This window comes from Aquarana catesbeiana, linkage group LG01 (genome assembly GCF_042186555.1).
Source record: "Aquarana catesbeiana isolate 2022-GZ linkage group LG01, ASM4218655v1, whole genome shotgun sequence".
Lineage (NCBI taxonomy): Eukaryota > Metazoa > Chordata > Amphibia > Anura > Ranidae > Aquarana > Aquarana catesbeiana.
Window position 1 is genome coordinate 501804725 of NC_133324.1, and position 24184 is coordinate 501828908.

Genomic DNA, 24184 nt, shown 5'->3' on the forward strand with positions numbered 1-24184 from the left:
AGAGTGGGGCGGACTTGTGGGGCCCCTCCCCCTTGAAGAGTCCCTCCCTCAAGGGCAGCTCACTTTGACAAGTGAAAAGATGGTGATGAATAAAGTATAATAAAATTAAATAATAAATAAAGAATAACAAATACATAGTGGATGACTGTAAGTAAAAAATTGCGAATGATGTAGGATATAAATGTATAAATGTATAATCTATAATAAATAATAATAATAATAAAGACGAGTGTCAATGTGGTTGAAAATGTCAATGACAACCAACCACAGCAGTATACATTGCATACAGTGGTAGCGGCATAGTGTCCAGAATGGCACGGGGGAGGTGCACCTTTAACGGGGGAAATAATCATTGTAGATAGCAGGCTAGCGTACTGTAGCAAAATGCTGTACCTTTTATGTCAAATCCAGATCTCTGTGTGAGCGGCTCTGTGTATGAGAGCCGCTCTCCGATCATTTCCGCGTGTTCTTCTGTGTTGGAACGCACGCCAATGTGCTTGCGTTCCAGATGGGAGGAAGAGGCAGTGCGCGTCACTTCCTCCGCGCCTGCTGTCGCCTGCCAGTGACGTAAGCGGCAGTGAGTCGTTCGGCGCCATGTCACTGGGGGCAAAAGCTCAGTGGAAAGAGGGGGGCTGACACAGCGTAAAGTTGACCCACCGCCAGCGCAACCATGGGTCCGCCCCGCTGGCTGTAACTGCGCTAACCACTGCTAAAAGTGTAACATACAAACTCTAGAGATACTCGTGAGATGGAAGACGCTACTATCATTCAAAGATGACAAAAAAAAAAAAAAAAAAAAATAAAATTCCACTGTGCATAGTTCATTCTCTTGTGTAGTGCAAATTATGCACCTGACGGGGAGTAGGAAAGTGAATAGAAGCTAGATTGTATCACACCTAGCATAGTCAATATTATACACATGTAAGTGTACATCCATATTTAAAAACACAATTAATAAATAAAAAACGCTAATAAAAACGCAAATAAAAAAAACCGCAAATAAAAAACGCACACATGTAATGTGCATAGATAGATCAGATATTAAATATTAGTTGCTGTAGGTGCACATTCCATATGCCAATCAGCACACATGCATGCCCATATCACTGACATATCGTGAACCAACCCCGGGTTTATGAGGAGGTTGTGTAAATTAAGGGAAATGGGTATATATGTACACAGGGGTGGTGTCGAAGGAGTGGACACATGTGGCACAACCAGGGGCTGGCATGAAGACCGCTTGGTGAAAGTGTGCAGGTGATAGTGCTAGTAATCACCACAGGGACAGGGAAGGGGGGGGGGGGGTTAGGGGGAGGGGGGGGGGGGGGGCAAAGTATCAAGCGGTCCCCTCCTCGCCACTGTGTGCATCATGTGCGGAGTGACAAACTTGTCACTAAAGAAAGAATACCTTTATCCTATTTATGCTACACATATCACTAATGGTAATACAACAATGGTGTAATATTAATGGTGAAATTTAGCTGAGAACTAGAACACACTAATGGTAGTACACTGGTCGTACATCGCTGAAACATGAGCAATATGATACACTGGTACAAACCTAGTCGATAACAACAGACAATGCCGACCTGGTCTAAAAGGCAGAAAGGGCACGGGAAGGTGTGTATGTATAAGTGTGTGTGGAGAGAATGGTGGTGGCATATGGTGGCACCATGAGTGGGCACTGCGAGATCACGTGATTTTGTGGACCTCAGGGTCCTCATTCAGGCCCCCGGGGGTCATACTCCCGAGGGTGAAGATCCAATAGGCTTCGCGTTTGCAAAGCCTTTGGTGTCTTCTACCCCTATCGAGGCTACCTCCAATAGACTCTATCCCAAACACTTTCATTCCTGACGGATCACCTTGATGGACTTCCTGAAAATGTCGGGGGACTGGATACTTGACCCGTGTATTCGTGATGTCACATTTGTGTTCGCCAATACGCACTCTCATGGGGCGGGAAGTGCGGCCAACATAAAGGCGACCGCATGGGCAAAGAATGCCGTAGACCACGTGGTCCGTCCCACAGTTGATAAACTGCTTCAACTGGTGGATCCTCCCGTCTCTGCCAGTAACTGTCTTTTTTCTGTGCCACATGTATTGACATGTGCCACAGTTCTTGACACTGCATTTGTAGCTGCCCTTTTGGTCAAAAATAGTTGACCATGCGTTTTTGGACCTATTTATGGGTTCCCTCACCATACTAGGGGCTATAAGGCCTCTCAGGTCTCGTGGTTTCCTATATACTATGTTTGGTCCATCAGAGAGGTGCTCACTAAGCACTGGAAACGCTGCCCTTCGAAACGCGTCAGCTAGTAGTGAAGCTTACATATTCCTCTAAGACCTTTGGTAGGCTTCGCTCATCATCCTCACCAAGCTGCTTGTTGTCGTTCGAGTCTATGACACCAGATTTTACTACTGCTTGTGAGTAATTCCTTTATCATTTTATTTCAATAAATGTTTTACAAAAGATAATGCACATGGCTGGTGCGCCCCTCTTTCTTTTTATTTCCGAGGCAGAAACAGACCATGGCGTAAAAACAGTTAAAACCACTCTACTGGAGGCCGTTACCAACCGATTTCAAGACACCGAATCCAACCCTGTTGTACTGCAACAGTTCTAGATCCTCGATTTAAAGAGCATATTTTTTTTAATGTGGAGAAAAAGCAGCGTGCATGGGAAATGATACTGGCACAAAAAGCATCTGGGGAAGGAGTTTCGAGGTGTAGCACAGAGGAAAGCATAACAGAGAAACAGCCGCATATCAATATCTGATATGTTTGAAGAAATTTTACATGCACGCACCCCAGGCCATAGCAGTGCCACAACAACTGTAGCTACCCAACAGCTGGACATTTATTTAGCTGAACAGCCCATCGCCAGAAGCGACAATCCCCTTGAGTACTGGCGCATCAACAAACAACGTTTTCCTTTGCACAGATTGGACACAGATATTTATATACCCCAAGCATCAGTACAGAGCGTGAGACTATTCAGTATAGCATCTCATATTCTTGATGAGAAGAGAAACCGTCTTTCCTTTGAGAAAGCTGCACAAATTTCGTTCTTAAAGCAAAATCTGCCACTTTTACTCTGAAATGGATATAGAAATCAGTAGCACAGTCCAATTTATTTACTATGTTGAACATAGTAAATGAATTAGTATATTTTTCAGACTGTGCTATTGGACACAGGTGGAACATAGTATGTTCCAATTGTCTAGTTGTGCCATTGGTTGTTCATTGTAGTTCTTCTACAGTTTTTTTTTGTACTTCTTTAAGAGAACTCCAGCTTTTGAACTACTTTACACATAGTTTGTTGTTGGGCCAAACCATGTCTCTCCCTAAGCTGTCAGCCCGCTGCATGTGCAAAACTGTATGTATATCTGTTCTGTATCTGTGGCTGGCTACATACATACAGTATACAGCACTGTGTTCCGGGTATGGGCTAGTTCCAGTCCCCTAAACATTTTTTTATTTTTTTAAGGACAGCTCTGGAATTGTCATAACTAGGGATGAGCTTCGAGTTCGAGTCGAACTCATGTTCGACTCGAACATTGGCTGTTTGCAAGTTTGCCGAACAGCGAACAATTTGGGGTGTTCGCGGCAAATTCGAATGCCGCAGAACACCCTTTAAAAGTCTATGGGAGAAATCAAAAGTGCTAATTTTAAAGGCTTATATGCAAGTTATTGTCATAAAAAGTGTTTAGGGGGGAACCCCACGTCATTTTTTTTTTTAAATTTTGGCCGGGGTTCCCCTTAATATCCATACCAGACCTGAAGGGCCTGGTATGGAATTTAGGGGGACCCCCCACGTCATTTTTTTTTTTTAAATTTTGGTTCGGGATTCCCATGCCGTTTTTATCAATGAACTTCTATGTGTATTGTCAGCAATGCAATAGCCGCGAGTAGGTTTAAATGGGTTTTTTCCTTCGAAATGTCATTTTGCTGTCAGACTGTTCTAAACAAGGGAAACATGCGCCCCTTTACAGGCATACTATAGACACCCCCCAGCTATGAAATTTAAAGGGATATTACACTTTTATTGTTTGACTTTAAGCATTAAAATCACTGCTCCTGAAAAAACGGTCGTTTTTAAAACTTTTTTTTGCATCGATCCATGTCCCCTGGGGCAGGACCCAGGTCCCCAAACACTTTTTATGACAATAACTTGCATATAAGCCTTTAAAATTAGCACTTTTGATTATTCATGTTCGTGTCCCATAGACTTTAACGGTGTTCGCACGTTCGAACGAACTTTTTTCCTGTTCGCATGTTCTGGTGCGAACCGAACAGGGGGGTGTTCGGCTCATCCCTAGTCATAACATGTAGATAAACATTTCTAATATGTCATATTTTTTGCACTTTTACTTTCTTTAAAAAAAGTTAATTACTCACTGATCTCGGAACCGAGCAGGTTTCATTTTAGCTGTGGGCATCTGAAGCCGTCCTGTGTTAACTTCCTGGATTTCTGTGCAGTTGATTACCCAGCATGCACCTCTAAATCCCACACCTATTCTTCCTGATAGGTTGCTATAGCAACGCCAGCGCAAGTTCCCACCCCAATGCTATAGCAATCTGTCAATCAAAGGACAGGAGAGGAGAGGAAGTCTCTCAAGCTGCCGCCGAGTGTACTGTGTACCGCGGGCTGTAAGAACGTTAACCCCAATCGCCCCCTCCTCCTCCCATTCCCCTATTAGCAGAGAAGAGAGCATGGTTCATTAGGTTCGCTGCTCTGGTTTTCTGCAGGATATTTTTTTTCCCTCCCCATTGCCTACAACTCCCAGCATTGCACTCAGCTGGGCTAACTCCCGTTCGCGTCATTTCCTACTTCCAAATATCACGAGATTTCGGCAGTAGGCGATTTGCAAGGACTCCTGGGATACATGAGGCTGCTATCCCAGGTACCCTTGTGAATCGCCTAGTGACGTAATCGCCTAGGCGATTGGAAAGGAGGAAGTAATGGGGAAAGACTAAAATAAGGTATTTACGAGCAAAAAAAAAAAAAAAAGCCCATTGTGAAAAGTGCTGCATGACCTTAGCTCATACAGACAAAGTAAAAAAAATGGGTGGAACGCCGCTTTAAATAATTAGTTCTCATTTATGTTGAAAAAAATATATATATAAACATATGTTATATAATATTATTTACAGAAAAACTATGAAACAGAATAAGGGCCTTCTGCCATATTTCTGTTATGGTTAGTTGTTCTTTAATTTTAAGTTTGTTTTGCATAGTAACTTTGCCATTAAAGGGATATATGAAACTGAATAGGAAAACACACAGAGGTTGATTGATTTACTATTACTAAAACTGGAGAATGCAAACTCTGGTGCAGCTCTGCGTAGAAGGTTAGGCTAACCAATCAGCTTCCAGTTTTTTTTTTTTTGGCAAAGCTTTGAACAAGCCGAAAAACTCTGAAGCCGATTGGCTAGCCTGATGTACTCAGCTGCGTTAAATTGTTCAATCTCTCCAATTTTAGTAAATCAACTCCACGTTCTCTGGTGCTTGGAAGTGGGCCCCAGACTGTTGCCTACATTTTTACCTGCTGGCTTCACGGGATATGCCTTGCCTTGATGCCCTCTTATGACCTGGGTAATCAGTGGATACACTGTCTGAAATAAAACAAGACAGAGAGCGCCCCGGCCTAGTGCATTAAGGAAGACCTCTCTTTGTTAATATGGCAACTTAAGTTATTATACAATAACAAACCAACAGGTGTACTGTATCAACCTTGTCATCAAAGTAAGCTTCCAGTCCACAATACATCATATCACATCACCTATAGCCTAGGACTCCCCGCTGAGCCAGCGCGTGTTCACGGGGCGGATCATCACTGATCCGCCCCGTGTGAAAGAGCCCTAAATCTTTTCTGACATTTGTTGCTTACAAGTAAAAATCCTGTATTTTCTGCTAGAAAATCACTTAGAACCCCCAAACATTATATATATATATATATTTTTTTTAGCAGAGACCCTAGGGAATAAAATAGCGGTTGTTGCAATATTTTATGTCACACGGTATTTGCGCAGCGGTCTTTCAAACGCAAGTTTTTTTTTAAAAATACACTAATGAAATTAAAAAAAAAAAAAAAAAAAAAAAAGCAGTAAAGTTAGCCCATTTTTTTTCGTCCAAAAGTTTTGATTACCTGTTTTTGTGTATTTAATATTTAAGATATAGTTTTTTTTTTTAATCTAAATTCTACATACAAGTGAACTGATCCGCGGTTTGTTTTGTTCAATAAATGTTTAAATATAAAAAAATGTCTGTATCACTTATTACTTAAGGCTGCTTTCACACTGGAGCGGGCATGCGTTGACGGTAAAACGCTGTTAATTTTAGCGGCGCTTTACCGTCATTTTAGCGGCGCTATTCGGCTGCTAGCGGGGCGCTTATAACCCAGCTAGCGGCCGAAGAAGGGGTTAAATGCGCCCCTGAAGCGCTGCAGCCGCACCGCTTTGCAGGCGCTTCGGCAGCGATGCGCATTCATTTCAATGGGCAGGAGTGGTGGAGCAGCGGTATACACCGCTCCAAAGATGCTGCTTGCAGGACTTTTTTTTAACATCCTGCCAGCGCATCGCCTCAGTGTGACAGCACTCAAGCTTTCACACAGACTGCAGGGGAGCCGTTTTACAGGCGCTATTTTTAGCCCAAAAGCGCCTGAAAAACGCCCCAGTGTGAAAGGGGTCTGTTAGATTTTATGAGATGAAGGAAAAAAAAAAAAAAAAAAAAAAAAAAAAAAAAAAAAAAAATCGGCCTAATATATCGGCCCAAAAAAATCGGCATCATATATCGGCCATCAGCCACCGCGATTTCTAAATATCGGATTTGGCATCGGCCAGTGAAAAACCCATATCGGTCGACCTCTAGTTGTAAACATGAACATTTTTTTTTTTATATATCATACTGTAGAGTATAAGATTTCCTATCATTTGAGCCCAGTATAGCCACACAAAGTTAATCAATCTCTGAGCAATCCTCTTTTATTGTTCAGTGAGGGAAATCTTGACAAATGGAGAAAAACTTTGTCAAATCCTCCCCCTTGCTGTGAGTGACAGGTGATTTACATCTCGTGCACTAGCCTAATGCTGGCCATACACTATACGAAAAATCGGCCGAAAAATCGTTCGTATGGACACTTCGTTCGTTTTTCGGCAAGTTAGTGGGTACAAATCGATAATCGTTTGTGACGTTTTTGTGGAAAAAAAACGAACGGCATGTTTGGAAAATTTCTGCCGAACGTACGATAAATTGCAAGGTTAATGTGTTTCCCGTCCGAACTGCCTGCACTAGGTATATGTAAAAAAACGAACACAAAATTATTTATTCATGTCCACTGAACAGATTATCGGACATTATATGATGGCACGATCGTTTGCGGTCACGGTCGAACGTTCGTTTTTCGAAAATGGGTTCGGCCGATTTTCTGTATAGTGTATGGCCAGCATAAGACACAGCCATTATTTTTTAATTCCCTCCCCCACTCCTTTCTTCAGCAGCTCTGCAAGGATTGGCTGTTCCACACCTCAGCATGATTTGGCATGCTGAAGTCATGTGGTTACTTTCCTGTCTTTTCACTGGATGTTAGAGATCATAGCAGAAGTTCAATGTTAGAAATACACAGGAGAAAATGCATATTGACAAGGGGAGTGTAGAGGTGGGCGGGGAGTCTACTGACATCACGACTCCACCCACCGAGCTCCAGACAACAGACCCACCCACAGAATATGCAGTTTTTCGGGTCTAATTACAGACAGAGGGGAGACATTTGACAGGTAAAGATACATGCAGGAGGCATGTATATCCTTATAGAGAACCCCTATGGCAGTAGTTTAGAAAGGATGACATTGGGTTTACATCCACTTTAAGTTACTTTCTTTAATTTTGTATTTTATTTTCTGCATCCAATTTATGTGGGTTACTTTTATTAAAAGTACTTATTTTACATTACTGGATTGCATTTTTTTTAATTCATAAAATTCATGATAATTAAAAGTCGAATATGAAAAATAACGAATATAAACACACTTTTGAATTTTATATATCAAATAAATTTTATTATTTAAAAAAAAAAAACTGTCATTTTCGGCCAAGTGTATCCTTCATTTTCGGTTTCGGCACCAAAATTTCCATTCGGTGCACCCCTACAAAAGGACTGTGAATTTCAACTGTAAACAGCAGCCACCAGCACACACTTCATTGCTGGTATGTAGTTTCACTAAATTTCAGCTTTAATCCTTAAAGCGGAGGTCCGCCCACTCCTGCAAAAATTAAAAGCCAGCACCTACACATACTGCAGCTGCTGACTTTTAATAGTAGGACACTTACCTGTCCTGGAGCCCAGCAATGTCGGCAACACAGCTGATGTTTCCATCAGCTGTCGGGTGCTGCTACCACCATTGCGGGTAAGGGAACCCAGTAGTGAAGCATTACGGCCTCAAGCCGGGTCCCTACTGTGCAAGCGCAAAGACAGCTATCCGCCCTCCCCCCTGAAAGGTGCCAAATGTGGCACCGGGGGGGGGGTTGGGACGGTGACAGATGAGCGGAAGTTCCACTTTTTGGTGGAACCCTGCTTTAAAGTGATACGAAACACACTGTTTTAATCTACATTGTCCCTTCTATTTTTGAATGTTGATGAAGGCACTGTATTTATTTTAATTAAAAAAAAAAAAAAAAAAAAAAACAAAAACACATTTAAGTACCTTTTTCCTAATCAATATACAGCAGTCACATGATCCAGATCTTTCCCAGCCTGTCTGCAGGGAAATATAAGCAGGAGGAGCTTCTAGTCCTCTGCTGCTGGTCACATGTTCCAAAAAACAAAAAAACAGCCTTTAGAATAAAAATAAATAAAATCAATAAACAGTTTTAAATTGTTACATGGTTGTGTCATGCCCCTCCAGCCTGTGTCTTTGAATAAGAGAGAGGTAAATTAAGATGTAATGTCCAGCCTCCATTGTGTTTAGCTGGTTAGTGGGCATGATGGAGGACGGAGGGAGTGGGCTGTCATTTACCACTGTGTATATGCCCACATATGTGATGCTATAATTACATACGCTGCTCAGATGTGATAGGGAGAAAATGTTCAGCGTAGAAACTCACTGTGTGCATGTGCAGAGTTGCCACCACAGCTGCAAAATCCTTAGCTGAATTTGGGACATGAACAGAAGGTGGGGATAGAGAACAGCAGGATCAACCAGGTTTTATTTTTTTTTTTTTTTTTGCAGAATACAGAAAACACATCTCGTAGTGACTATGAACAGCATGTAATACACCATTTGATCGTTTTTTTTTTTTATAATGTGGGTTTAGTGACACTTTAAAGATCTCTGGGATAACCTGGATACGAGGCAAAAGAATATGTGTATGATACCTTGACATAATATCATGAGGTAGGTAATTCCTGTTAACATGGTCTCAGTGTAGACATTATGCTGTTGAGACATTTCTAAACTTCACTGCCATGTGTGTTTACTCTTCTGACCAGGAATGAGTTCAGGCATGTTCAGATCCTAGTAGGTCTCCACCTGAGTGAGCCCATTAGGAAGCTGTCACTGCACACAGAGAATCATAAGCGGCATTCCCTGCGAACAGCCACACGTATACTAGGGGCATGTGTATACATGCAGCCGCTTATGATTAGTGGTGTGCAGTGACCGCTTTCTGATGGGCTCACTCAGGTAGGTTTGGACTAGGATCCAAAACACTCCTCAGCTTATCCTTGCTTTTGAGAATGACATGCAATTGGTGTGGAGATGTAACTGATTTATTCTGAGCAAACGTTAAAGAATAAGTTACTCCATTTTATATTCTTGATATGTGGCTGCTGTACCATGTACTTGTATGAAAAAGTACCCTGTTCTCTTTGTATTGCTTCCTTTGTGTAAAATCCCTGTTCCTGCCAGCTCCTCTGCTTTCCTATTAAAGAGCCATCATGGTCAGTTCTTCAGCTGTGTTGGGAACTCAGTGTGCTCTGATCCAATGAGGTGCTCCCCCGCACAGCCATTCACTGGAAAGACCAGTGTGCTGCTGTTTCTCCTACCCAAGCTCCTATGCAGCTGAGATAAGAAGGTATGTGATCACTTATAACTAATGGGGGGGGGGGGGGGGGGGGGCATTATAAACAAAAAAAACAAAAAAAAAAAGCAACAAATTTGAAAAAAAAAAAAAACAATATTTTTTACTTTCTGCTATAAAGCATCCAAGTAAAAAAAAAATCTAATTTCCTCATAAATTTAGACCAATATGTATTCTGCTATATATTTTTGGTAAAAAAAAAATCCCAATTAGCGTATATATTGATTTGCGCAAACGTTATCACGTCTACAAACTATGGAATAAATGTTGGGACTTTTTTTATTAACTAGTAAAGATCAGCGATTTTTAGCGAGACTGCGGCATTGCAGTGGACAAATTGGACACTAAGGCCCCTTTCACACTTATACGACTTGTCATGCGATTTTTGCAGTACAAAATGGTGGGACAAGTCATTCTCCATGATTTTCAATGACTACCATTCATATTGGCACGACTTTAAGTTGTGCCGACTTCAAAGTAGTCCCTGCACTACTTTGGTCCAACTTCCGTGTGAGTTGATGTCCATAGACCTCAATGTTAAACCCTCAAGTAGCATGCAAATCGTACCTGAATAATATAGACATGATTTCAGTATGACTTTGTAAGCACAAGCTGAGAATGGTTAATGCCAAGGTGGGGCAAAGTCGCACAAAGTAGTACTGCTCCAAAATCGCAGTGAAGTCGCACAAGTGTGAAAGGGGCCTTAGTGACATTCTTTGGGGGCCAGTGACAAAAAAAAAATTGCACTGACAAGGTATAAATAACACTGGCAAGGAAGGGGTTAACTTCAGGGGCAATCAAAGGGTTAATTGTGTTCCCCATGTGTGCTTTCTAACTGTGTGGGGGATGCTGACACTAGACACAGAGAGAGAGAGATCGGTGTTCCTGATTAGTGGGAATCACAGATCGACGGTATGTCTTGTTTACATAGGCAGACCGCCGTTCTGTAATTCCCCGGGATGATCGTGGGTGGCTGGCGGCCAGAGGCCCCACTGATTGGCTCCCGCTGTGTCCTATCACAGCGGGAGCGGGTATCCAGCGGCGTGCATCCCAGACCAGGAAGGGCGAACGTACAGATAAGTTTTCTCACACCACAGTAAATGTGCAGTGGGTGCTCCGGAAGTAGTTAAATACCACCAAAAGAAAGCTCTATTTGTGTAAAAAAAGTGATAAACATTTCATATGGGTACAGTGTTGCATGACCACACATTTGTCAAAGTGCGACAGCGCTGAAAGATGAAAATTGGCACGGGCAGGAAGGGGGGGTAAAAGTGCCCAGTAGGCAAGCGGTTACTAAAAAAATAAAATAAAAAAAATGCAAATTTTGTACATTATCATGACATAAAACACTATTAGAAATGTGGGTGAATGACTTGTAATGGCATCAACACTTAGAAAAGGAGAGAATAAAAAAAAAATATATTAAAATAAAAACTGATGATTGCTAAACACTAAAGAGAGATGACCCTGAGCTCACATCAAACTACTCTGTGTGTAACTAAAGGCAAAACTCCATTTTGGATAAAGCCCTGTCAGTTTTGGCATCTGTGTGCTATTGGGGAAATTTTCCTTTATTTCTTGTCCCGTAGTCAAAACAGAAAGTGAGAGGATAGACCTTCAAAATGAGCGTCCCCCATTGAAAGATTAACCCTCACTTCCTGTTCTGGTGACAACCCACAATTTGGGATTTTCTTTCACCTTCATTGATAACAGGACAAATAAAGAGAGTTAATCTCCCTAAGCGGGCCCCAAACAGCAAAAAAAAAAAAAAAACTGACAGGTGTTCCAATCCCTCCTCGTTTTTTTCCAAAACTAAAAAAAAAGTTTAGCCTTTAGTTCTACTTTGGCTTCTCCCACAAGACTGGGTATTGCTTCACTCTTGTACAGCCTCCCACACTCACCCTGCATCTGCCATTCCTTCACCCTCTCCCGCCAGCTCTTCAACTAGATACGCATAATCGTTTCGTCAGAGCGGCGGAAACAAGAGACGCTCTATCTCAGATCTCTACAGGCTGGAGGACTGGCGAACTGCACAACAAACTCGATGGTGAGTGTCGGCGCTGGCTCCTCCTTCTCTATCATTCAGGATGACTCAAGGTTTGGGTTCTGAGGAAACGCCTTAGCGAGGGTGGGAGGAAACCTGTGGCCGTGACATCACGGGGAGGAAGTAAGGCAGGAGGGGGAAGGGTGGTTGGCGAGAGAGTGCAGCGCTTCCTTCTGACTCTGTAGAAAGAAAAGAATAAAGGGGAGCGCTGAAAAGGAGGAGAACTTCTTAAAAGTGGAGGAAAACAGCTGGCAGAGGTTGTAGAGTGGCTGAAAGACAGGAGGAGGTGTGAGAGACCTGGAAGAGGAGAATTAGGTAAACAAGGTAAAGTTTACTCTCCTATAAAATCTCACTTTCCTCAGACACAGACCCCCCACCCCTTCCTCCTCCACAGTCACAGGCTCCATGGGCATGTTTTTAGGAGGAGTCCAAACACCCTTCAATTACTTTTCATTAGTCTGCTGAAGTCTAACTTTCTCTGACCAGGACCCAGAAGACAGGAACCTCCCTTGCACTTTGAGGTAAGTGGGTGCCTTTTAAATAAGGCTTTCCTTGTGGTAATTCAACAGAATTGTGAAAGCGGGCTTTGACAACCATTGTGTAGTGCCTGTAATATCTAATATATCATCAGAAATGTTTTTTTTTTTAATGAAGATGATCTGCATGGGTGTGTTATTTTTCTTTTCTTTTTTTTTGTGTCCCCCCCACTAGCTTTATTGTTAACAAATATATAGGATTGTGCTTTTGTAGTATTGACTGCTGCACCCCAGTCTGTGTTAAGGCATTGATAAAAATGCAATGTATCAATGAGACATAAGTGGTTACCTAGTTAATCTGAACCCAGGAAGCGAAGATTCGCTTTCTTGCAGGAAATATATCATGAAAGGTTTATGCTGCAGTTTAGCTTAAAGGGGTTGTAAAGTCTGTGTTTTTCACCTTTATTAATGCATTAAGGTGAAAAACCTTCTGTGCTGCAGCAGCCCCCCTTTTACTTACCTGAACCCGATCGTTCCAGCCATGAGAACAAGCACAGCAGCTCCAGCTGCTGTCTTGGATCCCCATTGGATAGATTGATAGCAGCAGGAGCCATTGGCTCCCACTGATATCCATTAAATCCAGTGACGGGGGGGCGGGGCTGAGTCCTGCTTTCTGTGTCAATGGATGCAGCAGGACTCGTGAGTGCACCCGCACGAGTGGCCCCATGGAATGCAGCCCTCCGTGGGGGCACTCGATAAGAGGAGGAGCCAGGAGCGCTGCTGAGGGACCCCGGAAGAGGACGATCAGGGACACTCTGTGCAAAACCCTTACACAGAGGAGGTAAGTATAACATGTTTGTTGTGTGGTGTTGTGTTTTTTTTTTTTTTCTTTTTTTTTTTTTTTACTATTTACTATTACTATTACTTTAAAGTGGTTGTAAACCTCAGACATGAAATATAAACAAAGCATATCCTTCTATAGTGTGGTATTTTCTCAACAAAGAGCACTAAGTGTTATTTCTGTCTGCTGCTTTTGTTCTTCTGCTATCAGCATGAATCACATCTGAAAAGTTTTCCTGACCCCAAGAGAAAACGGTGACAGGTGAGGGAGGTCAAACTGATTGACAGCCTCAGCTCTATTCCTGTGTGGAGGGGGTGTGTCTTTTCTCTCCCAATCAGCTCTCAGTGCTCTTCTCATTTTCAGCTTTCCGCCTTCTTTTTTTCTGAGCTCTTAGCCCCCGTTCACATTGGCACGATTTTGACATGTCAAATCTCAGCCTATTGCCGGCAACGGCACTGTCCCAATCAGTGCTACGCCAACCTAGCAGTGCCGCACCGATTTCCAAAAATTCCTGCACTACTTTTTCGCGACTTTGGGGGCGATTTCAATAGACATCTGTGCATGAACCTGCATGCACAGATGTCTATTGTCTGCGGAAGATAACTTGGGATAGAATACATTTTTACTACGTGTGTGTGATATCTATATCTATTTCACATAACTGAGTACACCCCTCACATTTTTGTAAATATTTTATTATATCTTTTCATGTGACAACACTGAAGAAATGACACTTTGCTACAATGTAAAGTAGTGAGTGTACAGCTTGTATAACAATGTAAATTTGCTGTCCCCTCAAAATAACTCGACACGCAGCCATTAATGTCTAAACCGCTGGCACCAAAAGTGAGTACACCCCTAAGTAAAAATGTCCAAATTGGGTCCAATTAGCCATTTTTCCTCTCGGGTGTCATGTGACTCGTTAGTGTTACAAGGTCTCAGGTGTGAAAGGGGAGCAGGTGTGTTAAATTTGGTGTTATCGCTCTCACTCTCTCATACTGGTCATTGGGAGTTCAACGTGGCACCTCATGGCAAAGAACTCTCTGAAGATCTGATAAAAAGAACTGTTGCTCTACATAAAGATGGCCTAGGCTATAAGAAGATTGCCAAGACCATACAGCGGTTTAACAGGCCAGGTTCCACTCAGAACAGGCCTCTCCATAGTCCACCAAAGAAGTTGTGTGCACGTGCTCAGCGTCCTATCCAGAGGTTGCCTTTGAGCAATAGATCTATGAGCGCTGCCAGCATTACTGCAGAGGTTGAAGGGTGGGGCGTCAGCCTGTCGGTGCTCAGACCATATGCCGCACACTGCATCAAATTGGTCTGCATGTCTGTCGTCCCAGAAGGAAGCCTCTTCTAAAGATGATGCACAAGAAAGCCTGCAAATGTTTGCTGAAGACAAGAAGACTAAGGACCTGGATTACTGGAATCATGTCCTGTGGTCTGATGAGACCAAGATAAACTCATTTGGTTCAGATGGTGTCAAGCGTGTGTGGCGGCAACCAGGTGAGGAGTACAAACAAGTGTGTCTTTTCTACAGTCAAGCATGGTGGTGAGAGTTTCATGGTCTGGGGCTGCATGAGTGCTTTCGGCACTGGAGAGCTACAGTTCACTGAGGGAACTATGAATGCCAACATGTACTGTGACATACTGAAGCAGAGCATGATCCCCTCCCTTTGGAGACGGGGCCACAGGGCAGTATTCCAACATAACAACCCCAAACACACCTCCAAGACGACCGCTGCCTTGCTAAAGAAGCTGAGGGTAAAGGTGATGGACTGGCCAAGCATGTCTCCAGACCTAAACCCTATTGAGCATTTGTGGGGAATCCTCAAATGGAAGGTGGAGAAGCGCAAGGTCTCTAACATCCACCAGCTCCGTGATGTCATCCTGGAGAAGTGGAAGAGGACTCCAGTGACAACCAGTGAAGCTCTGGTGAACTCCATGCCCAAGAGGGTTAAGGCAGTGCTGGAATATAATGGTGGCCATACAAAATATTGACACTTTGGGCCCAATTTGGACCTTTTTACTTAGGGGTGCGCTCACTTTTGTTGCAAAAGGTTTATACATTAATGGCTGTGTTGCGTTATTTTGAGGAGACAGCAAATTTACACTGTTATACAAGCTGTACACTCACTACTTTACATTGTAGCAAAGTGTCATTTCTTCAGTGTTGTCAAATGAAAAGATATAATAATATATTTACAAAAATGTGAGGGGGTGTACTCACTTTTGTGAGATACTGTGTATGTATGTATGTATGTGTGTGTGTGTATTATGTCTGAGGTCATTTAGCCTCTTGCACACAGGTGCCTGAGCCTGTTCATGTCCTTTAGATATATGGCACTGCTATCCTAAACACAAGTATAGTGTATGGTTTCCGAGGCAAGGGGGAAAAGCACCAGAATTTACATTGCGTAGGCTCTGACGCCCGTGTCCTAAAAACCTTAGACCCCTAAAATGGCACAGCTTGGCATCCAGACAATGGCAAATAAAGTTCAGGGCTCAGCTTCTTTTCTTGTAAGTCTGGGACTTTCGCTGCTTTGGTGAGGAGAGCAATTGTGGCTGGATGTGAAGTTTTGGAAGTTCCAGAAGCAGGTTAGCAGTGGCAGAAGTGGAGTTTGGGTGTGGAGGTGGAAGCTTGTGGAGGGGCAGTGAGGTGATATCTAGTACAATTAGGCACAAAACCTACAGCGGTACATTTTGTTACTGCCAGTGTTTATAGCAAGGAGGAAAAAGGTGGGCTATTCCCTACGGGAATATTGGTTGTATATATTTGTATAACTGCAAGCCCATGTATAAATGCTTGGACAAGTTATTTCATAAAGGACATGAAAAAAATCGAACATTTACAAAAAAAAAAGCACACAGAAACTTGGGGCATGCTAAAAATGTATACAGCTAGTGATATTAACCCCCGTTTATGACCATTGTCAGAGCAGCACCCGCAGCTACATGTACTAGCATTTGTCAGCTGATCCTTTTTGCTTAGGTGCTTTGCGGAAGGAAGACTGATTAATATAATAATAATATTATTATTATTTATTATTATTATTATTATTATTATTCAGGATTTATATAGCATCTCTAATTTCATTTTACAGGACTTTATGCAGGGCATCAGTAATATTTTGTTTTATTGTTGCTCGTGCTCTTCACTAAAGCTGGGCCTCCTGCTTGTATTGATTGCTTTCTCTGCCAATGAGTGCCCTACCTCTAACAGGGTGGGCATCTCCACACAGCATACAGCTTTGTCAGCCAATGGGTGCAGCTGTGGTGGCAAGACAGAGGGCAAAGATGTGGGACTGTCCCGAAATATCCAGGGCAGTTGCCATCTATGAGACGCTGTAGATTTCATAGTAGCATCTGGGAGGCCTGTAGATAGAGGCTGGCTTTACACCTTTGCATTTTCCCCCAAATGTTACTGTATTGTGTTGCAGTGCACTTTATACTGGACGTCAGTGTGTACCATACGCGTATCATCATGCCTTTATGTGCATCATGACGTGTTGATTTGCATCTTAACGCATTCATTGAGATGTGTTTCTGTTGACTTCAATAGAAAATGCATCAAGCAAAAAACGCAAAGTTGTGAATCCAGCCTTATTTCTTTTAAGTTAGTCAACCTCCTAGATTTGTTAGGTTGCAAAAACATAGCATTTAGGCATCTATGCTATTACAAATCTTGAGCATGCTTTTTTGTTTAAGGCCTCATGCCCACGGGCTTTTGAAAAAAAATGAGCTGTAAAACTAGTACCGACACCAGGAAAAAAGCGGCGTTAAAAATGCAATTTCCCCCCCACGTTTTGCATTGGCGTCAATGCACATTTAGCCGAGCTAGCTTTCAGCTGATTCAAAATTAGTGGTTCCCTGTGGGAGCCCATTGATTTGAATAGAAGTCGCACCAGATGTCAGATCAAGATAATCCGACTTGCGGGGCGACTTGTGTGCTGAGAATCTTGAAGGGGAACCCCGCCAAAATGTAAAAAAATTTGCGTGAGGCCCCCCAAGATGATACCAGATTCTTCGGTCTGGAATGGATCTAAGGGGAACCCCCACACCAAAAAAAATGACGTGGGGATCCCCCCACGATCCATATCAGACCATTATCCAAACGGGCAGGTTGGGGGGGGGGGGACGAGCGAGCGCGCCCCCCGCTTTCCTGGGTCATACCAGGCCACATGCCCTCAACATGGGGGGGGGGCTCTGCAAAGCACCTTGTCCCTATGTTGATGAAGACAAGGGCCTCTTCCCAACAACTCTTGCCGTTGGTTGTCGGGGTCTGTTGGGGGGGCTTATCGGAATTTGGAAGCCCACTTTAATGAGGGGAGCCCCCAGATCCCGGCCCCCCACCCTAGGTGAATGAGTATGGGGTACATCGTGCCCCTACCCATTCACCTAAAAAAATAAAAATAAAAAATAAACGCACTACATAGGTTTTTAAAGTATTTTTATTAAGGCAGCTCCGGCTCTTCTCCTTCTTCTGGCGATATCTTCTCCCCTCTCCAGTTCTTCTCACCTCTGCGCTGTCTTCTCACTCTTTTCCTAGGTCTTCTCTCTCTGTTCTTCTTCCGATGTTGGCTCTACGCGATCTCCTGGTGTAATGCTGGGTCCACCGTGTGCAGTGACTTATATAGGCATGGAGCGGGGCCACCCGATGATGTAATTTGGAGGCCACACCCCTTGTGACGTCACCACCCGGGGCATGATGGGGTGATGACGTCACAAGGGGCGTGTCCTCCAAACTGTGTCATCGGGTGGCCCCGTCCCATGCCTATACAAGTCACTGCATACTACAGCGGACCCAGCGTTACCTCGGGAGATCGCGTCGAGTCAACATCTGGAGAAGACAGCAGAGAGAGGAGACCCGGCAGAAGAGGAGCGCGGAGAGGAAGAAGAACTGGCAGAGGGAGGAGACATTGCTGGAGGAGGGAGAAGAAATCGGAAGAGATGCTGGAGCTGATTTAATAAACTACTTAAAAAAAAAAAAAAAAAAAAAAACCTGTGTAGTGCCTGTTTTATTTATTTATTTTTTTTTCTGGACACTTTTTTTGGAGTGAATGGGTAGGGGTACAATTCACCCCATATTCATTTACTTAGGGTGGCGGGCCAGGTTAAAGGGGGGGCTTCCAGATTCCGATAAGCCCCTGTCCGCAGACCCCGACAACCACTGGGCAAGGGTTGTGGGGAAGAGGCCCTTGTCCTCATAAACATGGGGACAAGGTGCTTTGGGGCGCAGGGGCCACCCCTGCCCCGAAGCACCCCCCCCCATGTTGAGGGCATGTGGCCTGGTATGGTAGGGGGCACTCGCTCCCCCCCCCCTTCCCTTTCCAGACCTGCGGGGCTGCGTGCTCGGATGAGGGTCTGGTATGGATCTTGGGAGGGACCACCACGCCATTTTTTTGGGCGTGTGGGTTCCCCTTAAGATCCATACCAACGTCATGCAAAAAATTATTAATTATTTATTTATTTATTTTTTTACATTTTGGCGGGGTTCCCTTTCAATATTCTCTGCACACAAGTCACACCGCATGTTGGATCATCTTGATCCGACTTCTGGAGCGACTTCTATTCAAGTCCATGGGCTCCCATAGGGAACCATTGATTTTGAACAGAGGCAGAGAAATGCCTGACGAGGCTTAACGCTGTGTATACAGTGTTAAGCCTTGTTAAAGCGCGTTTAACACCTTTTACTGGTGTTTTTACAGCTCTAGCACTGGAGCCTCAGAATGCAGTGGTCCTGGTTTATTTATTTATTTATTTATTTATTTTTTGGAGCTTGAAAACGCCTATGCCACTTACAGCTCCTAAACGCCTTGGTGGGCATGAGGCCATAGGCTAACATGGAGAGGTGTTAGCCTCTCCAAAAAGCGTTTGTAAAAACGTCTGTGGACATGAGGCCTACATTGTAACCATTATATATTGCCAGTCATGTTTTTGTTGGTTTATATAAAGTTGCAAATGACAGCTAGGTAAAGGTGAATGATGCCTTCTAAGACATGGCATTTCCTTTGTGGGTGTTGTATATAAAACGCAACATATACCTTTTTTTTTGTCATGGTGACTTTTTGAATAGTTATGTCATCTCCATAGATTGGTATTTTAAGCGATGCTGTGTAGCCAAGTTTATTTTTAGAGATTGGGATGTGATTTTTTTTTTTTTTTTCTATTTTCCCATAATTTTTGACACTATTGCTGCCCATAATTTTAAAAATGGTGTGTGCAACAGAAAAGGTACAGTTCTTTACAGGTATGGCTTTTTATAGATCTTCTTGCTTAATGACCGATTCTATTTAATCTATATATGCTATTGCTTTCTAGCATGACTTCCATATATATAATTTTTTTTTTCTTAAAGTTGAAATCCAGTCTAAGTACGAAAGGACTGTGTATTATTACTTGAATCTTGATCTCCTTTGTGTATATCCTTTAGATCTGTGCAGTAGTCCAGCTTGAAACAACTGTGATATTTTTTCACACTGTGCAGAACGTTTCCTGTAATAGACAGGTATCTACTGCTCCCTGTACTTCTGTACTTTGTGCAAGGCTTATACCCACCCCCTCCTGTAGTTTTCTGTAGTGGGTAGAGGGGTTTTGTTTTTTTTTTTTTTTGGACACTGTTTTTAGGCGAGGCCGCGGCTTTGGCCAAGTCGCCTAAAAACTCCTGCCCGCAGCTCCTCAGGACCGGCGCTGGTCCTGACGAAAAAAAAAAATCGATTTGACCTCTCAACTCGATTCAAGATTCAAATCGAATTTTTTCCCCAGCCCTAGTAGTGGGTGGAGCCTGCTGGGTCCCTCCCACAGATGCTTCCTGCACAAGCCATGTACAGTGTTTGATGTCACTATTATAATAATAATACAGGATTTATATAGGGACAACAGTTTGCGCAGCACTTTACAACTTAAGATCAGACAGTACAATTACAATACAATTTAACCACTTGACCACTGAGCTCTTAAACCCCCTTAATAACCAGACCAATTTTTAGCTTTCAGTGCTCTCACATTTTGAATGACAATTACTCAGTCATACAACACTGTACCTATATGAAATTTTTGTCCTTTTTTTCACACAAATAGAGCTTTCTTTTGGTGGTATTTAATCACTGCTGGGTTCTTTATTTTTTGTGCTATAGAAGAAAAAAGACAGACAATTCTGTAAAAAAAAAAATGCATTGTTCTTAGTTTCTGTTATAAAATTTTGCAAATTAGTAATTTTTCTTCATATATTTTGGCCAAAATTTATACCGCTACGTATCTTTGGTAAATATAACCCAAATCGGTGTATATTTGGTCTTTGTGAAAGTTAGACTCCAAAAGCTATGGTGCCAATATCTGAAAATTTGATCATACCTGAAGTACTGACAACCTAATTTCTTGAGACCCTAACATGCCAGAAAAGTACAAATAACCCCCAAATGACCCCTTTTTGGAAAGAAGACATTCCAAGGTATTTAGAAAGATGCAGGATGAGTTTTTTTGAAGTTGTCATTTTTTTTCCCCCACAATTATTTGCAAAATCAAGATTGTGTGTTTTTTTTTTTTTTTCTTCACACAAAATTGTCATATTAGCAGTTTATTTCTCACACACAGCATATGCATACCACAAATTAAACCTCCAAAATACATTCTGCTATTACTCCCGAGTATGGCGATACCACATGTGTGAGATTTTTACACAGCGTGGCCACATACAGAGACCCAACATGCAGGGAGCACCTTCAGGCGTTCTGGAGTGCCCAGGCCAATTCTGACATTTCTCTCCTACATGTAAAAATCATAATTTATTTTCTAGAAAATTACATAGAACCCCATAACATTTATATATGTTTTTTTTTTAGCAAAGACCCTAGAGAATACAATGGCGGTCGTTGCAACTTTTTATCTCGCACAGTACTTGCGCAGCAATTTTTCTAACGCGTTTTTTTTAGGGAAAAAAAAAAACAGTTTTGTGCTTTAAAAAAAAAACAAAACAGTAAAGTTAGCCCAATGTTTTTGCATAATGTGAAAGATGAAGTTATGCCAAGTAAATAGATACCTAACATGTCACCCTTCAAAATTGCACACGCTCGTGGAATGGCGCCAAACTTTGCTACTTAAAAATCCCCATAGACAACGCTTTAAAATTTTTTACTGGTTACATGTTTTGTGTTACAGAGGAGGTCTAGGGCCAAAATTACTGCTCTCGCTCTACCGATCGCAGTGATACCTCACATGTGTGGTTTGAACACTATTTTCATATGTGTGCGGGACTTGCGTATGTGTTCGCTTTTGCATGCGAGCACATGGGGACACGGGAGGAAAAAAAAAATTTTATTGTTCATTTTACTTTCTTTATTTTAGTTTGACGTATTTTTCCTCCAAAAAATAAATTTTTTTGATCACTTTTATTCCTATTACACGGAATGTAAACATCCCTTGTAATAGGAATATGGCATGACAGGTCCTCTTTACAGTGAGATATGGGGTCAGTAAGACCCCACATCTCACCTCTAGGCTGGGAGGCCTGAAATAAAAAACGATCCTGGCTTCGATCGTAGCGGTGAGTCGGTAGAAGCACGGACGTCGTATGATGGCCGGCGGGCAGGAAGTGGTTGAAACGCTTTTTTTTTTTTTTTTTTTTTTTTAACACGAAGTTGTCCATTTATACAATATTCCTAACACAGCATGTACATACCAAAAATGACACCCCAAAATAGATTCTCCTACTCCTCCTGAGTATGGTGATATCACATGTGTGAGACTTCCACAACCTGGCCACATACAGAGGCAGGGTACGGCTGGGTATTGCGGGGCATTGCAGAGCATTGCTGAGCATGGAGGGATTGCTGGATGTGACTGCAGTTGTCACAGAGCAGCGCTGTGGGCACTACACATCCAGCCAGCCCACAGTGCTGCTGCCATCCGATCCCTCCCTCTCTCCGCTCACACTGTACCGATCGGTACACAGAGGGGAGAGAGAGGAACCGGCATCATGACATGACGCCAGTTTGTTTACATGTGATCGCTCCATCATTTGACGGAGCGATCACATGGTAAACGGCCGCGATCAGCGGCCATTTACTGTGATGCGTCGGGTGCACTCCCCAGGGGGCGTGCGAGAGCAGGATTCTGGGAGGACATCACTGTACACCCTCCCAGGGTTATCCAACCGCCCTGCAGCCGTCATTTGGCTATGGGCCGGTTGGTAACTGGTTAATTAGGAATCCGAGGTCCCTGCTTGTTGGAGCTTACAATCTAAGGGATTTATAGCTATGTTCACAATGCTGTGATCTGATTTTGATCCAATTTTTTCAGTGCAATTTTATGTAGTGTTTCTTGGATGTGGTTTGCATATTCTGTGTGGCCAAAATCATGCTGGAATCGCACCAAAGTAGTACAGAAACCTTTTCCAAAATTGCTCCGTGCTGAGATGCATTGATTAGAACGAGCACCATTGAAAACAATGCGATTTCCATTGTTAAGTGATTCTGTGCAACTCCAAGTCACATCTGAAATCTCACCAGTGTGAGCAGTCTTGCAAAGAAATATCGCGTTTGCAAAGGCATTTAGAATGACTACTGAAGAATATACAGTAAAACCTTGGTTTGAGAGTAACTTGGTTTGAGAGCGTTTTGCAAGACAAACAACATTTTTAAATAAATTTTGACTTGATATACAAGGGATATAAAACTAGCGTCATGTCACAACTGGGTATAAAAGAGAAGAGAGGCGCCTCTAAGTAGCAATATGGTTACATTTAATGAAGGTACAACATTTAGCAACTTGCATGCAGGCATCCGGGGTAAAGCTGTCCACGTCTAGCCATGCTTTCAGATCGCTCTACTGCCGGGTCTTCCCGGTCATGATTGCAGACCAACAGCGGTGAGAGTCAGTGGTGTGGAGGATGGTCTATGTGGACAGCTTTACCCCGGATGTCTGCATACTTAGATGTGTCTCTTTTAATCATCAACCATGTGAGTTGCTAAATGTTGTACCTTCACTTATAAATGTAACCATATTGCTACACTTAGGCCCCTTTCACACTGGGGCGGTGGGGGCGTCGGCGGTACAACAGCGCTATTTTTAGCGCTGCTGTACCGTCGTTCTTGCAGCGGTATTCGGCCGCTAGCGGGGCGGTTTTAACCCCCGCTGGCGGCCGAAAAAGGGTTAAAATCCCTCGTACAGCGCGGCTATAGCCGCGGTATAGCCGCGCTGTCCCATTGATTTCAATGGGCAGGAGCGGTGAATACACCGCTCCAAAAAAGCGGTTTGCAGGACTTTTTTCACCGCCCTGCCTGCGCACCGCTTCAGTGTGAAAGCCCTCGGGCTTTCACACTGAACAAACAGCGGAGGCTGTTTTAGGGGCAGTTTTCAGGCGGTATTTTTAGCGCAATACCGCCTGAAAACCGCTCCAGTGTGAAAGGGGCCTTAGAGGCGCTCTCTTCTCCTTTATATTCTGTAGCTCCTGCTGGATTTTGCTTTTAATCTCCTTGTGGAGGTTGCCCTTTGTGGCTGGACATCCACATTGCTATAATATTTTTTATTTATTTATTTATTTTTTTTTTTATATGGACTATAAACTGAAGGACTTATAAATAAATAGTTGTGGAACGAATCATTTGAGTTTCCATTATTTCTTTCGGGAAAATTTGCTTTGGTATAGGAGTGCTTTGGATTACAAGCATGTTTCTGGAACTAATTATGCTGGAAATCCAAGGATTTACTATAGTTAAAAAAAAAAAATTGTGTGTCTGGAGCTCCAC

General features: G+C 42.9%; 2 protein-coding genes across 10 annotated transcripts in view; one reads left to right on the top strand and one right to left on the bottom strand.

Moving 5' to 3' along the window:
• HAUS8 (HAUS augmin like complex subunit 8) overlaps nucleotides 1-12136 on the bottom strand; it is a 123371-nt gene extending 111235 nt beyond the window's left edge. The window contains exon 1 of the mRNA XM_073593026.1: nucleotides 11980-12136. Within this exon, the coding sequence (XP_073449127.1) occupies nucleotides 11980-11993 (14 nt within the window). The 5' untranslated portion in view covers nucleotides 11994-12136. The remainder of the gene's footprint in view (nucleotides 1-11979) is intronic.
• Nucleotides 12137-12162: 26 nt separating this feature from the next.
• MYO9B (myosin IXB) overlaps nucleotides 12163-24184 on the top strand; it is a 282650-nt gene continuing 270628 nt past the window's right edge. For 4 of the 9 annotated variants that reach the window (XM_073593007.1, XM_073592941.1, XM_073592970.1 and 1 more), the window contains exon 1: nucleotides 12163-12643. The gene's annotated coding sequence lies outside the window, so the exon portion shown is untranslated. The remainder of the gene's footprint in view (nucleotides 12644-24184) is intronic. The other 5 variants (XM_073592979.1, XM_073593017.1, XM_073592998.1 and 2 more) reach the window with 3 other exon arrangements.